General features: G+C 36.6%; 1 protein-coding gene across 1 annotated transcript in view; it reads right to left on the reverse strand.

Annotated features, from left to right (window-relative positions):
* LOC126199105 (active breakpoint cluster region-related protein) overlaps positions 1-12,600 on the reverse strand; it is a 122,080-nt gene that overhangs the window by 88,411 nt on the left and 21,069 nt on the right. The window contains exon 2 of the mRNA XM_049935862.1: positions 2,802-2,994. Within this exon, the coding sequence (XP_049791819.1) occupies positions 2,802-2,994 (193 nt within the window). The remainder of the gene's footprint in view (positions 1-2,801; positions 2,995-12,600) is intronic.

Below are 12,600 nucleotides of genomic sequence, written 5' to 3' on the forward strand. Positions count from 1 at the left end.
TCATCATTATCAGGTGTGTTGATGAAATTACCTACTGGGGGCACACAGCAAACTTTTATCACCTTCCCCTGTGGCTGCCCTTTACGTGATCTGTGTCCAAGGACGTGCACTGATGGCCAAAGAGGTGATGGGCATCACCATCTGTGACCAGCGAGACCCGGTGGGGTACTTTGGCTGTCGTAGCATAGATGTAGGCACTCTGTCCACCAACTCTTTGTGTTTGCTTAATTAGACCAAACACTGGTTCCCAAGCCCTGTTGAGACTACAGCCACAGTCCCAGCTGATAAGATTGTCCCTGGAATGTATTTTGATAGCCTGTTTGATAATGTTGTCCCAGCGATATCTGGCAAGGCACCCTGACTGTGGAAGCATAGATGTAGGCACTCTGTCCACCAGCTTCTTGTGTCTGCAGTGTCTCCTTAATTAGACCAAACAATGGTTCTCAAGCCTTGAGACCAGAGCCACAGTCTCAGATGAAGAGACTATGCCTGGAGTGCATTTCAATGGCATCTCTGACAATGTGGTCCCAGCATTTCAATGTCTGGGATAGTGTCATTACTCTTTAGAGGAGCCACCAAACTATGTGCCCAGAACAATCTCATCGACTGGGACTATAGCATAGCCTCAGCAAGGGTTGGAAACCGTCAGTGGGTCTAATTAAGAAAACACTTGGCAAACAAGTTGGTGATCATGGCAACCACACTACTGCGGCCACTGCACTCCGCCAGTGTCATTGCCACAGACAGTGAGATAACTGCCTCTTCGGCCACCAATACGACCCTAAGTTGAGGACCGAGTATGGAGTGGTCCACATGGGGAAGGGCTATACATTGGCTGTGCATCCCCAAGAGGTCAATTTGCAAGGGCACCTGACAATGAGGTCAATTTGCAAGGGCACCTGACAATGGTCACATGGCTGATCACTGAAATGTGGTGTCTATGGTGATGTAGGTCTGTTCAATACTGTGAACCAGCAGTACACATGTGGGCTGTTGAATCAACCAATACATTGGGAGAATACGAAGAATCATATAATGTAATTAGTCAACAAATATGTCACTCAAAATGATAAATAGTAATTATAAGAGATACTTGGAAATGATTGAAAGCTAATTTTGTTTATACAGTCAAAATAAATGCAGTATTTCACTTGAAATTTTTGTTATATACAATATTATGATTATCAACCCGTGATTTTTTGTGAAATTTATTTCTTAAAAGTAAACAGCACATTTGTTTTGCAGCAAGAAACAGGTAGGTTCCACAATAAGATGTGTGGTACAAGATTTGGAAGACATATTTTTGAGTGAAAATACTGTTATAGTACATAAGAACCATTAAGCAACTTCATTAGAAAAAAATTCTCACACAACTTAGAATTCTAATTTTTTAAGAGTTGTTTTTTGGGTTACTGAAGACTTGGAAAACAGAAGCTACCTAATGTTTTCTGAAGAGACTTGAGTTATTACTTCACATGAGCCTTGCACACACAAAACAATGAACAATATTTAATACACACTATCAGCCTTCGGTCTAAAAATGTTACCAATTTACTGAGCAATATGACTGACATGCTGTGAAGACGAGACCTTCTCCTCTACACATTTATTATTGTCTTTTTGTTGTTACTAACCTTTTTTAACGCAGGTTTTTGGCAATGCTTGTAGCACTGAAACGAAACAACAGCTATATCCTGCAGCAAAATATATCCCTGTGACAAGAGCTAATAGTCATTCGCAGAAGCATGTATCCGCATAGTAAACAGCAAGACACTATCATCTACTGCTGGAAGGGGAGATGTGTTCATACGCTCATGAAATGGGAGGAAAAAGAAAAGATAAACTGCTATATGTTTAGCAACCAGAAAAAGTCACTATTGAGAGGGGGAAACAATCACAATGAAATGAGGAAAGAGCCTGGAGCAACTCTGAGACCTGGCAGATGGGCAAATAAAGCATAAAAAACACAAAAGTGCAGTGTGCCAATGTGGAAGTACTGTATTGTTACAACTAGAACACAACCACAGACCTTAATCTGAGGAAGAAATTTCTAAGAATGTACATCTGGAGCACAGCATTGTATGGTAGTGGATTATGGACTACAGGAAAACGAGAAAAGACAAGATTCAAAGCAGGTAAGATGTGTAACAGATGGATGCTGAACATTGAGTAAGATAACAAATGGGAAGATCCTCTGCAGAAACGGCAAGGGAAGAAGTTGTAGAAAATACTGAGAAAGAATGGTATGACAGGATGTGTGTGAAGACATGGAATAACTTCCATGTTACCCTAGGGCACAAACTGTATGGGACGACAAGGATTGACATACATCCAACAAATGGAAGGAGTGATAACCTCAGAGCAGCTGGAGCCATAGTAATGAGGATAGGTTATTAAGTTTAATTCAGAATTTGAAAGTAAGATTAAAACAGAGAATTTTACTGATCAAATTAAGTGATTTACCAAAGAAAGGCAAATGATAAAATTAACAGTGTACACTGCCTTCAGTGTAAATCACTATGCATCCTTGGAAGCAAACATTTAAAATAAATTTGCCTCAACAGCCATGATACACAGAAAATAGTGGCAGATAATAGTAACTATATATTTAGCTTATAACACTATAAACCTATCACTAACAAATAGTAAACCTGAAAGTCTTGACAGAATAATGATAAGGACAGTTTTTCTCCAACAAAGTGGGCACGTTTTGTAGGATATGTAAAAGAGATTAATAATTACAAAAACACAATTACATGTTAAAGCATTAGTTAATAAATCAGTAGAGATTAAGAACTTACTTTATAAAATAGTCAATGTTCACATAATTTGACTGCTTGTCAGGAGAGTGTGGTGCTGGTGTGGTGGCTTTCAACAGTTCTAACTGCGATTGTGAGAGAGGACTGTTAGAAGGAAGTGTCATCATTACTCCTTCAGTATCAGTGTCTGTCATTCCGGAACTGGTACCACTTGTCATAGTACTGACACCATCACCTTCAACAAAATATTATAATAAAAACATGAAATATGCACTCTTTAATCTCTACTCTTCAATCTACCTTGACATTAAAGTCTTAGTATGTTCTACAAAAATAGACAAGCCTCTTATAGACAGCTGTACGATGGCATAAAGAAGCATTATATGGACAATGTTTAAATATCCCTTAATCCTTTATCAGATAGGTGATATTATTCTATGAAGTGTTGCCACAACTTTTCCAAATGATGGCACTATACTTACCTCCTGTTTTAGAGCATATTTACAGGGGCATCCCACTATTTTTTTTATTGTTCCTTGGTCTCTCAAAGGAATAATGAGACTACAGTTCTTTGATGTGATGTAGCATCTAAAGAATCCCTTAGAACATACTTTGATATGTTTGAACACTGCTCTGAAATATCTCCATGGTTTCACTTTTGGTCAACTTTTTCTCTCAGGTTCCATTGTCCATCTGAGCCTAAGGCACTTAGACACGAAACAATCCTCTACAAACAAAATTCATAGAGCGCCAAAACAGCAACAGCCACAAAAATGAGAGAGCTGTAGTGTATGTAAATAAGTAACACAGTACAATAAAAGGTTGCAAACTACTGTGAGGAACACGTGTACAGCATATAAAGCTTGCACTTATCACAAAAGCCTTTTAATTTAGATTCAAAAATTTGGAATTTATCACACACTTTTCAGTTCTGATGGAAGCTTACTAAAAGTGCACCTTTTGTACAATGGTTCAGGACTATCTAAATATAAATTGCTGTGCCATCCAGTGTTCACCGAGAGACGGTTGCTGCTCCCTGAACTGATTATTACTAAACAGCAAAAATCTCTTGATGGAACTCAGGCATAATGCAAGGAGAAGAGCTAGGATTCTGAGACTCTTGAACAGTAGTTGGTAACACATTTGAAAAAAAAAAAAAAGTGAAGATAACAACATTAATTTTCTGATAAAGATTATAAATGTGAAATTTTCTTTCCTCTACCTTCATCCTAAGAAGGACATGGTTCAGGTATTGATGCTGCACCTGGCAGCCTTGTCCTGCAGCATCTAGTCCTTGCACACTCTGTTAGATGGCACTCTTCTCTCCCCCCACCCATACCCCACTATTCATTCCCCTTCCCTGGCCCACTCTGGACTGGTGCTTTCGTTCAAAACAACAGTTGTATTCTCGCCTTAGTGGCCAGAGATAGGGGTTGCATGTGCATCAAATGTACTTGCTCATGTGAATGTTTGTCTACTAAACAAGGCCTTGGATGAAAGCTCAATGTGCAACACTCTCTTTTTTGCACTTGTATGCAATTCAATGTGTCTCTATGGAGAGTAGCAATCTATCCTTTTCAAGATATTGTTAATATTTCAACCGTGACTTTCCACTGTTCGATCAAATATGTGATTGAGCAAAGTATCTACAGTACTTTTTCAGGTTGTTAGTGTTTGATTGTTTTTCCACATAACGAAGGAAAGAAAGGAAGGAAGGACGGATGGACAGAAGGAAGTTCACAACTGAATGTCTCTCTGATGTCAGTTCTGATCAGAGAGATTTGATTAGGCATAAGTGGGGAAAGAAATCGGCCTTGGCTCTGTTTAAAGAAATATCCAAGCACTCTGTAGAAGTTGATTAGGGCAACCACAAAATGCTAATCAAGATGGCCATATGGTGATTTGAACCCCTTCTTTCATAATATAAGTTCAGCTTTTACACCGCTGCACTACATTCCTTGGTGTTGCACCAAAACAAGTTGCGTTTTGACAAAAACTGCAATTATAGAAAAGTCTTGATTGCACAATTCTTTATTTAAAGTTACAAGTTTCAAAAGATAGTAGTCAGACATAAGCTATGGGACAGTGTACGGATATTATTAAAAGTAAGTAACACATACCAGTATAGTTCATGATCATGAGAAACTCTGTATGCACAATTACTTCATTACTTACATGTACATCTAGTGTTAAGCTCAACAAACTGAGCACATGGACTGTATATAGAAATACAGCTGTCATTTTATAAAGACTGCTAATGGTAGTGCAGTTGTTGGTTCAATGAATACAAATGTCAAACTGGATGTAGTGTATTAAAATGCCAAAGAAGTAAATTACACAGCCAGGTGGAGTAAACATTAACTAAAGACAATTCACATCATAGAGTAAATATACTAAGATGCTTTCACCGGAAAACGACATTAGGACTTTTAAGAAACAAGAAACTTATGCTATTGTTAGGTAAAAGTTTAATGACAATAAAACATGCACCAAGATATAATGATGATGTATATAAAAGGTTAAAAGACGAACTGTATGTCAAAATATGACAGTAACACAGTGGAAAAAACTATTTCAGTGTATGAGATTAATACACATAGGACGTTATAATGTGCTGCTGCACCAATAAATAAAATAATACATGAAATAAAGTAATACAGCAGTATTAAAACAGAAGTAAACTAACACATGAAGTAACTGCACCAATTAGTTAAATAATACTTGAAGTTACAAAATGAATCAGATAAAATGTGATGTGATATAATGCATCAACAATGGAAAGAAATGTAAAATACAAATACAAAAGGCCATGAATGATATGGAGACTTGATTATATGTATGCCTGGGCAATGGTAAGTAAATGTAAAATGTTACAATTTTTTTTGTAAACGTGAACAGGTTAGTATGGGCAGTGGTAGCAACCTATTTTGCAATGATTTATAACCTGATGGTTAGTATAAATCGTAGTAACAACCATTCTGGTGTCTCCCCCCCCCCCCCCCCCCCCCCACACACACACACACGGGGATCAAAATTATACAGATTGATTGTGCTATTCACATTTTAACCAATTTACTACACTACACAAACAGTTTGTACTAATTTGATCTTTCTTGGTTGTTTCTATTGACTATACCAGTCTTTGAGCCATTAATTTTACAAAATAGATTTCCACCTCTCCCTATACTAACCTATTCACACTGTTCAAAGTTTTACATTATTTTCAATTGTTCAGGCATACATAGAATCAATTGCACATTCATAACCTTTTCTATGCCCCTTCTATTGTTGACAAATTTAGACTAATGTGTGTTTTCTCGCTAATACATTTTATCGCACATGTTTTGTAACGCCATGTATTATTCTACTTATTGGTGCAGCAACTTCACGCGTTATTTTAGTACTACTATGTTACTTTATTCCACATATTATTTTACTGATTGGTGCAGCAACATGTTATGACATCTTATGTAAATTGAAAATTGATTATTTTAGGAACTCCTCAGAGACATTCACTGAAGAGATGTTTACAGTGCTCATGACATGAATGAAAAATATATAACACTTTTGCTAATAAAGTGCTTACCTTATTTGAATACTGTTTGCCCCCAAAACTAACCAAGGTTAGAGCAAAGTGCACAAAGAAGCCTTGGATTACTTAAGGAATAGAGGTATCTTGTAAAACAAAAAGAAATCTGTCTCTGTCAATCCGAAACAGATCTGATGTTGATGCTACAGCACATTACAAGAAATACTGCAAAATATTAAAGACTGTAATACAGACATAAAGCAAATATATTACAAGGAAAAGATAGTCAAATCAGATAACAAAATAAAGACAATATGGGATATAGTGAAGGAGGAGATCGGTAGAACCAGACATGAAGAGGGGCGAATAGCATTAAGAGTAAATGATACATTGGTGACAGATGTGTATGGTGTTGCAGAATTTTTTAATAAACATTTTCTAATTGTTACTGAAATGATGAGGTTGTCAGGTTCTGTAGATGCTGCCCTTACATCAGTCAGACCAGTTTCAAGTAACTTCCATAATATGAATTTGATCCTCACTACTCCAGCAGAAGTAAAGTCCATGATAAAATCTTTAAAATCAAAAACATCTAGTGTGTATTATGAAATATCAACAAAGTTAAAGAACATGATTCTGAGTTAAGTACTATATAAAGCTATCTGTGTAACCAGTTGTGTATCAGTGGGGTCGACCGAAGCATCCGATCCCACCTGTCGGCTTTGACCCGTGACATAAGGCTGTTGTGGTGTGTGAGGTCACGACGGCACGGAATTTAGTTTGTGAGAGTGGCATGTTTGTAGGTGTCGTTTTGATGCGATCGGTGGTGCTCTCTGGTGGTGTGTTAGGTGATGTTTTTGGTTTAGTTTGCGAGTGTGGCGTCGTGTGTGAATTTTGGTAAATTGCTTTTTTTTATGTCTTTGGTAGGTATGGATATGACTGACAGGGTCAACAGTTTTCGGTTGTCAGCTATGATGGGGGACAGTGTGTGGTCTCTTATAAAATTTCTTCAAATATTCGGATTTTTGGAAGAAGTCGTGAAGTGTTCAGTATGTCGTGAAGAAATGAGGCTTACTTAAAGTTCCGGTGTCTCGGACCAGGGACGGCTGTATGTGGAGATGTCGTAAGGATAACAGGTCAAGGGAAGTGTTTGATCCCAATGTGTGGCTGTGAATGTTGGTATTGGTATCGGGAGATGTTTTTGAGCTATATACGTCAAGGGAAGTGTTAGGTCCTAATTTATGGGATCGGGAGCTGTGTTGAGCTATATACGTCAAGGGAAGTGTTCGATCCCAATTTATGAGATCAGGAGCTGCTGTTGAGCTATATAGGTCAAGGGAAGTGTCCGATTCCAGATGATTTTGTGTTTACTGGTATTTGCGGAGTTTTGTGATGTATGTTTTTTTCGTCATTTTGCGTGGTTTTGTATGGGGGTGGGTGTCTAAATTTGTTTATATTTAGTTTGTCCCCACCCAAAAACCCCCTATTACCCGCGCTTGTCCCTTTAGTGTCATTAGGCTTTTGGTGGAATGTGTGTGCATTTGTTTTTCGATGTATTTTTGTCGTCATAATGTGGACATAACGACTTTATATGCGCCATATTGGAATCATGGTTTATGGTCGTTTCCGCCATATTTGGAGACGTCATGGGTCAAAGCAGACGGGTGGGATCGGACGCTTCTGTATTTCCTATCAGTGGAATATTTCCTGAATGGTTGAAATATGCTGTTTAAGAAGGGAGATTAAGAAATAGCATCAAAATTCTGTCCAATTTCACTTTTGCCAACATTCTCAAAATTTTTAGAAAAGGTAATGTACAATCGGCTTTATAACCATCTTATCACAAATAACATACTGTCAAAGTCGCAGTTCGGATTTCTAAAGGGTTCTGATATTGAGAAGGCTATCTACAGTTACAGTGAAAATGTACTTAATTTATTAAACAAAAAATTGCAGGTAACCAGGAAATGCTGCAAAATGGTTCAAATCTTATATCTCCGACAGGAAACAAAGGGTGCTATTAGGAAAGAGACATGTATTACACTATCAGGCATCATCCAACTGGGAACCAATTACATATGGGGTCCCACAAGGTTCCACCTTAGGTCCCTTACTTTTTCTCGTGTATATCAATGACTTTTCATGAGTAACATTACCATATGCCAAGTTTGTTTTGTTTGCCAATGATACAAACATTGCAATAAATAGCAAATCAACTGTAGTCTTAGAGAGATTGGCTAATAAAGTATTTGTGGACATTAATCACGGGTTTTAGCTCATTCTTTGTCACTAAACTTTGAAAAAACACACTACATGTAGTTCAGAACTTGTAAGGGGTGTCCCACGAGTATATGCCTAACATACAATGACAAGCAGATACAAGAAGTGGACAGTGTTAAATTCTTGGGCTTACAGCTCGATTATAAATTCAACTGGGAGGAGCACACCACAGAACTGCTGAAGTGTCTGAACAAATTTCTATTTGAAATGCGAATTCTGTCAGACATAGGGGATATATAAATGAAAAAGCTGGCATTCTATGCTTACTTTCACTCCATAATGTCATATGGGATTATTATTATTATTATTTTTTTTTTTTGGGTAATTCAGCAAGCGAAGCTAAAGTTTTCTGGGCACAAAAATGTGCAAGAAAGAGTTATATGGGGTGTGAACTAAAGAACATCCGGCAGAGGCCTGTTTAGGGAACTAGGGATACTAACTACTGCTTCTCAATATATTTATTCCTTAATGAAATTTGTCTTTAAAAAGATATCACTTTTTCAAACCAACAGCTCAGTTCACGGAATCAATACTAGAAATAAGAATAATCTTCACAAAGATTTAAAGTCACTTACTCTTGTACAAAAAGATTTGCATTATTCAGGAACACATGCTTTCAATAACTTGCCGGCAGCCATAAAAAGCTTAACAACCAATGAAATTCAGTTTAAGAGAAGCCTAAAGGATTGACTGGTGGCCAACTCCAACTCGATTGACCAATTTTTCAGTAGAAGCAACTGATTTTTTTTGTGTGTGTGTGTGTGTGTGTGTGTGTGTGTGTGTGTGTGTGTGTGTGTGTGTACAGTACATTCTAACTTCTGCACCATTTCAGTGCAAGTAATGTGTTCATTATAAATAAGTACTGTAGCAGTTCTATTATATGTTTACGGTCTTATAAATTAAAAACCATTTTTTTTTAATTTTAAATTCAGTGCATTAATGCGATTTTAGTAAATGAGTGTTGTAAAATGATCCTTTCATAAAGTGTTCATTTATATGTGAAATGACGATCATTAAAGTTGGGACCTGTGGAAGGTACATTAGCTTATTTGTTTTAGTTGTAAATATTTGTCATGTATTATTGCATTTCTGACATGTTCTACAACCTGGAAGACCTTCTCACTATGGATCAATTGGAATGAAAGTAAGTCTAATCTAATCTCATGCAGTTAAATAGCTTTTATCAACTGTTTTACTGTCACATTTTGATGTACATTTTATTGTCTTTCAACTTTTTATCCGTGTCATCATTATACCTCAGTGTACATTTTATTGTCATTTAACTTTTATCTAACAATCTAAATTTATTTCTTGGAAGTCCTTACATCATTTGCCAGAGACAGCATCTTAGTATATTTACTTATTGATGTGAATTATCTTTGATTAATGTTAACGCCATCTGTCTGTGTCATTTACTTCTTTGACAGTACAATGCACTATAACCAGTTTGACACTTGTATTCACTGAACTGACAACTATACTACCATAGGCAGTCTTATGAAATGACAACTGTATTTCTATATATAGTCCATGTACTCGGTTTGTTGAGCCTTAAACTAGATGTATGTGTAAGTAATGAAATATGGTGGTTGCCTACCTCTACTGTGAAAGAATTCCTGGATCAAGTAAAAGAAATGTGCTTTGCCAGCACTGTGAGGCGCGCTCTCTCTCTCTCTTACTGCAGCAAAGACATTTTCTTGGTTTCAGACAGTGTAACTGAGCTCCAGCTGATCAGATGAAACAAGTTTTGGCTAACAGAAAACAAAAAGATCCTGCACCACCATGAAAACAAAATGGATGATCTGAACACGATCTCATGTCAATCTCCTTTGCAGTTTTATGCTAGTGATAATTGTTAATGTGGTTCTGCTAGATTTCTGCATATATCAATGACTTTATAAACAAAACTCAAAACTACTGTTAAATATGCACACCCACATAAGCACAACATGCATTATCTGCAACGTCATACTTTCTCTGTAAAACTTTCTTCCACAGTGTTATTCAATTTTTGTTAGTTTTGAAGCTTAATAAATATTTCACAATCCAAAAAATTAATATGTTTCTAAACATCTATCAGTTAAGCAAAGAATGTAATACACACTCATTATGTTAGAAAATGCATATTTAGCCCTGAAAAATGAGACTAAATAACTATTCTGCACTGTTGCTAATAGCTAGTTAAGAGAAAATTTAATTCGTTTTTCTTGAATAAAAAAATAAGTAATTGTTTTCAGCAAAAAGATAGCAACTAAAATTATTTACTTTTCTATTACTCAGCTATATAGTAAAAATGAGTGCTTCTTATTAAAGTATGAAAAACAATAACAATCTCAAAAGATGCACAAAAAAAAAACACAATGCAGAGTATGTTGTTCTACTGCAAGAATGCTGTTAACTTTATAAAGTTTAACATCTTGTAAAAATGAGGCTATTGGAAATGAAGCACAAGACTGAATTAGACAACGACATGGCAGGAATGTAGGCACGTCTTTTTCACAGGAACTGTTCACGAATTTGCTGTAAGTGATTTAGGACCATTAAAAAAACTGGATGACTGGACTGAGATTTCAAACAGGTTTGTCCCAAATGCAAGCCCAGTATCTCAACTGTTTTGTCATATTACTCAGCCTTAACACTGTATACTCTAAAGTAGAAGTGGTGGATTGTGCAAGAATGAATCTTTCAAACTGACAAAAATTTTGTGATAAACCTCTACCAGAATAATACCTCTGGGACAAACAACATAATATAAGTTTAGTTCTTTTTACTAATTCAACACAAACTTTTACAAAATGTAGGGGAATCTGCACAAAGCAGGTATTTTTCGTAGCTGTTCCCAGAAAATGTTTCAATTTTCACTGTAATTCCAACCATTGTACTGTTCACACAAACTATTCTTTTCTTTCTTTCTTTCCTTGTAACTGGGCACTCGGAGACAATTTTCTGATTCATAACATACAGAAAGACAAATCTTTAGCACTATGCTCTGCTCAGATTATCCAAGTCATTTTCCACAATGCTTGTTGATTCTGGCTGTTTAAGTTTTCTCCATTTGTCATAAATGAAAATATCTGTGTTACTGAAGGAAAGAGATAAAGAATCACTCAGTCACTTTTTAATTCTCTTTACTGTTGACATAGCTTAGTAAGAATTCCAAACAGAGTAGTAGTATTCAGACATGGGACGGACAGGATTTTACCTGCAAACTACTACAAATGCATGGATCAGAATAATGTGACAGACGGTTGAGAATAGAAGGGTGCAATTTTGTTGGTTCATCACTGCTGAAAGCTTAATCTAGCTGTGTGAGCTCCAGTTGTATGATTCTGTACTGAATATACAAACACACTATCTGTTAACATACAGTATTGAGTCTGTTTTACATAGACAACAGAAATGAATCATAAGAATTATACAATTCAACTTTCAAATTAAAACTACAATAATTGCATACAAATTAAAAAGGCAACCTAGTAGAAGTAATTAGTAACTTATGATAAGTGACAGAAGTAGAATGATTTTTCTATTCGTGTCCATTTTGGGAGGTGCCTCGGAGCTTAATCAGCAGTGACAGGCCTTGCTTCCTGTCCCCTAAGCAAACACCCAAAACTGCTGATTTTAATCAATATGAATAGCAGATTAAAGTGCCAATATCACTTCAGGACAAATCGATACATTTGCATTATTTTTTACATTTTTCCCCCTCAATAATCTGAAAGATTTGTACTTGTTGCCAGTTACAATGATGTGTTGTTATGATCTATTGCCTCCATCTGCAACTACAAGCAGGCTCCACAAGCTACCATAAGGTGCATGACAGAGGATACCCAGTACCACTGCAACTCATTTCCTTTCCTGTCCCACTTGCAAATGGAGTGAAGGAAAAATGATTGTCTACATTTGTGTATGAGCCCTGGTTTCTTTTAGCTTGTCTTTGCAGTCCTTACACAAGACGTATGTTGGTGGCAGGAGGATTGTTCTGCAGTCAGTCGCAAATGCCAATTCTCTAAACTTTCAAATAGTGTTTCA

This window comes from Schistocerca nitens, chromosome 1 (assembly GCF_023898315.1).
Source record: "Schistocerca nitens isolate TAMUIC-IGC-003100 chromosome 1, iqSchNite1.1, whole genome shotgun sequence".
Lineage (NCBI taxonomy): Eukaryota > Metazoa > Arthropoda > Insecta > Orthoptera > Acrididae > Schistocerca > Schistocerca nitens.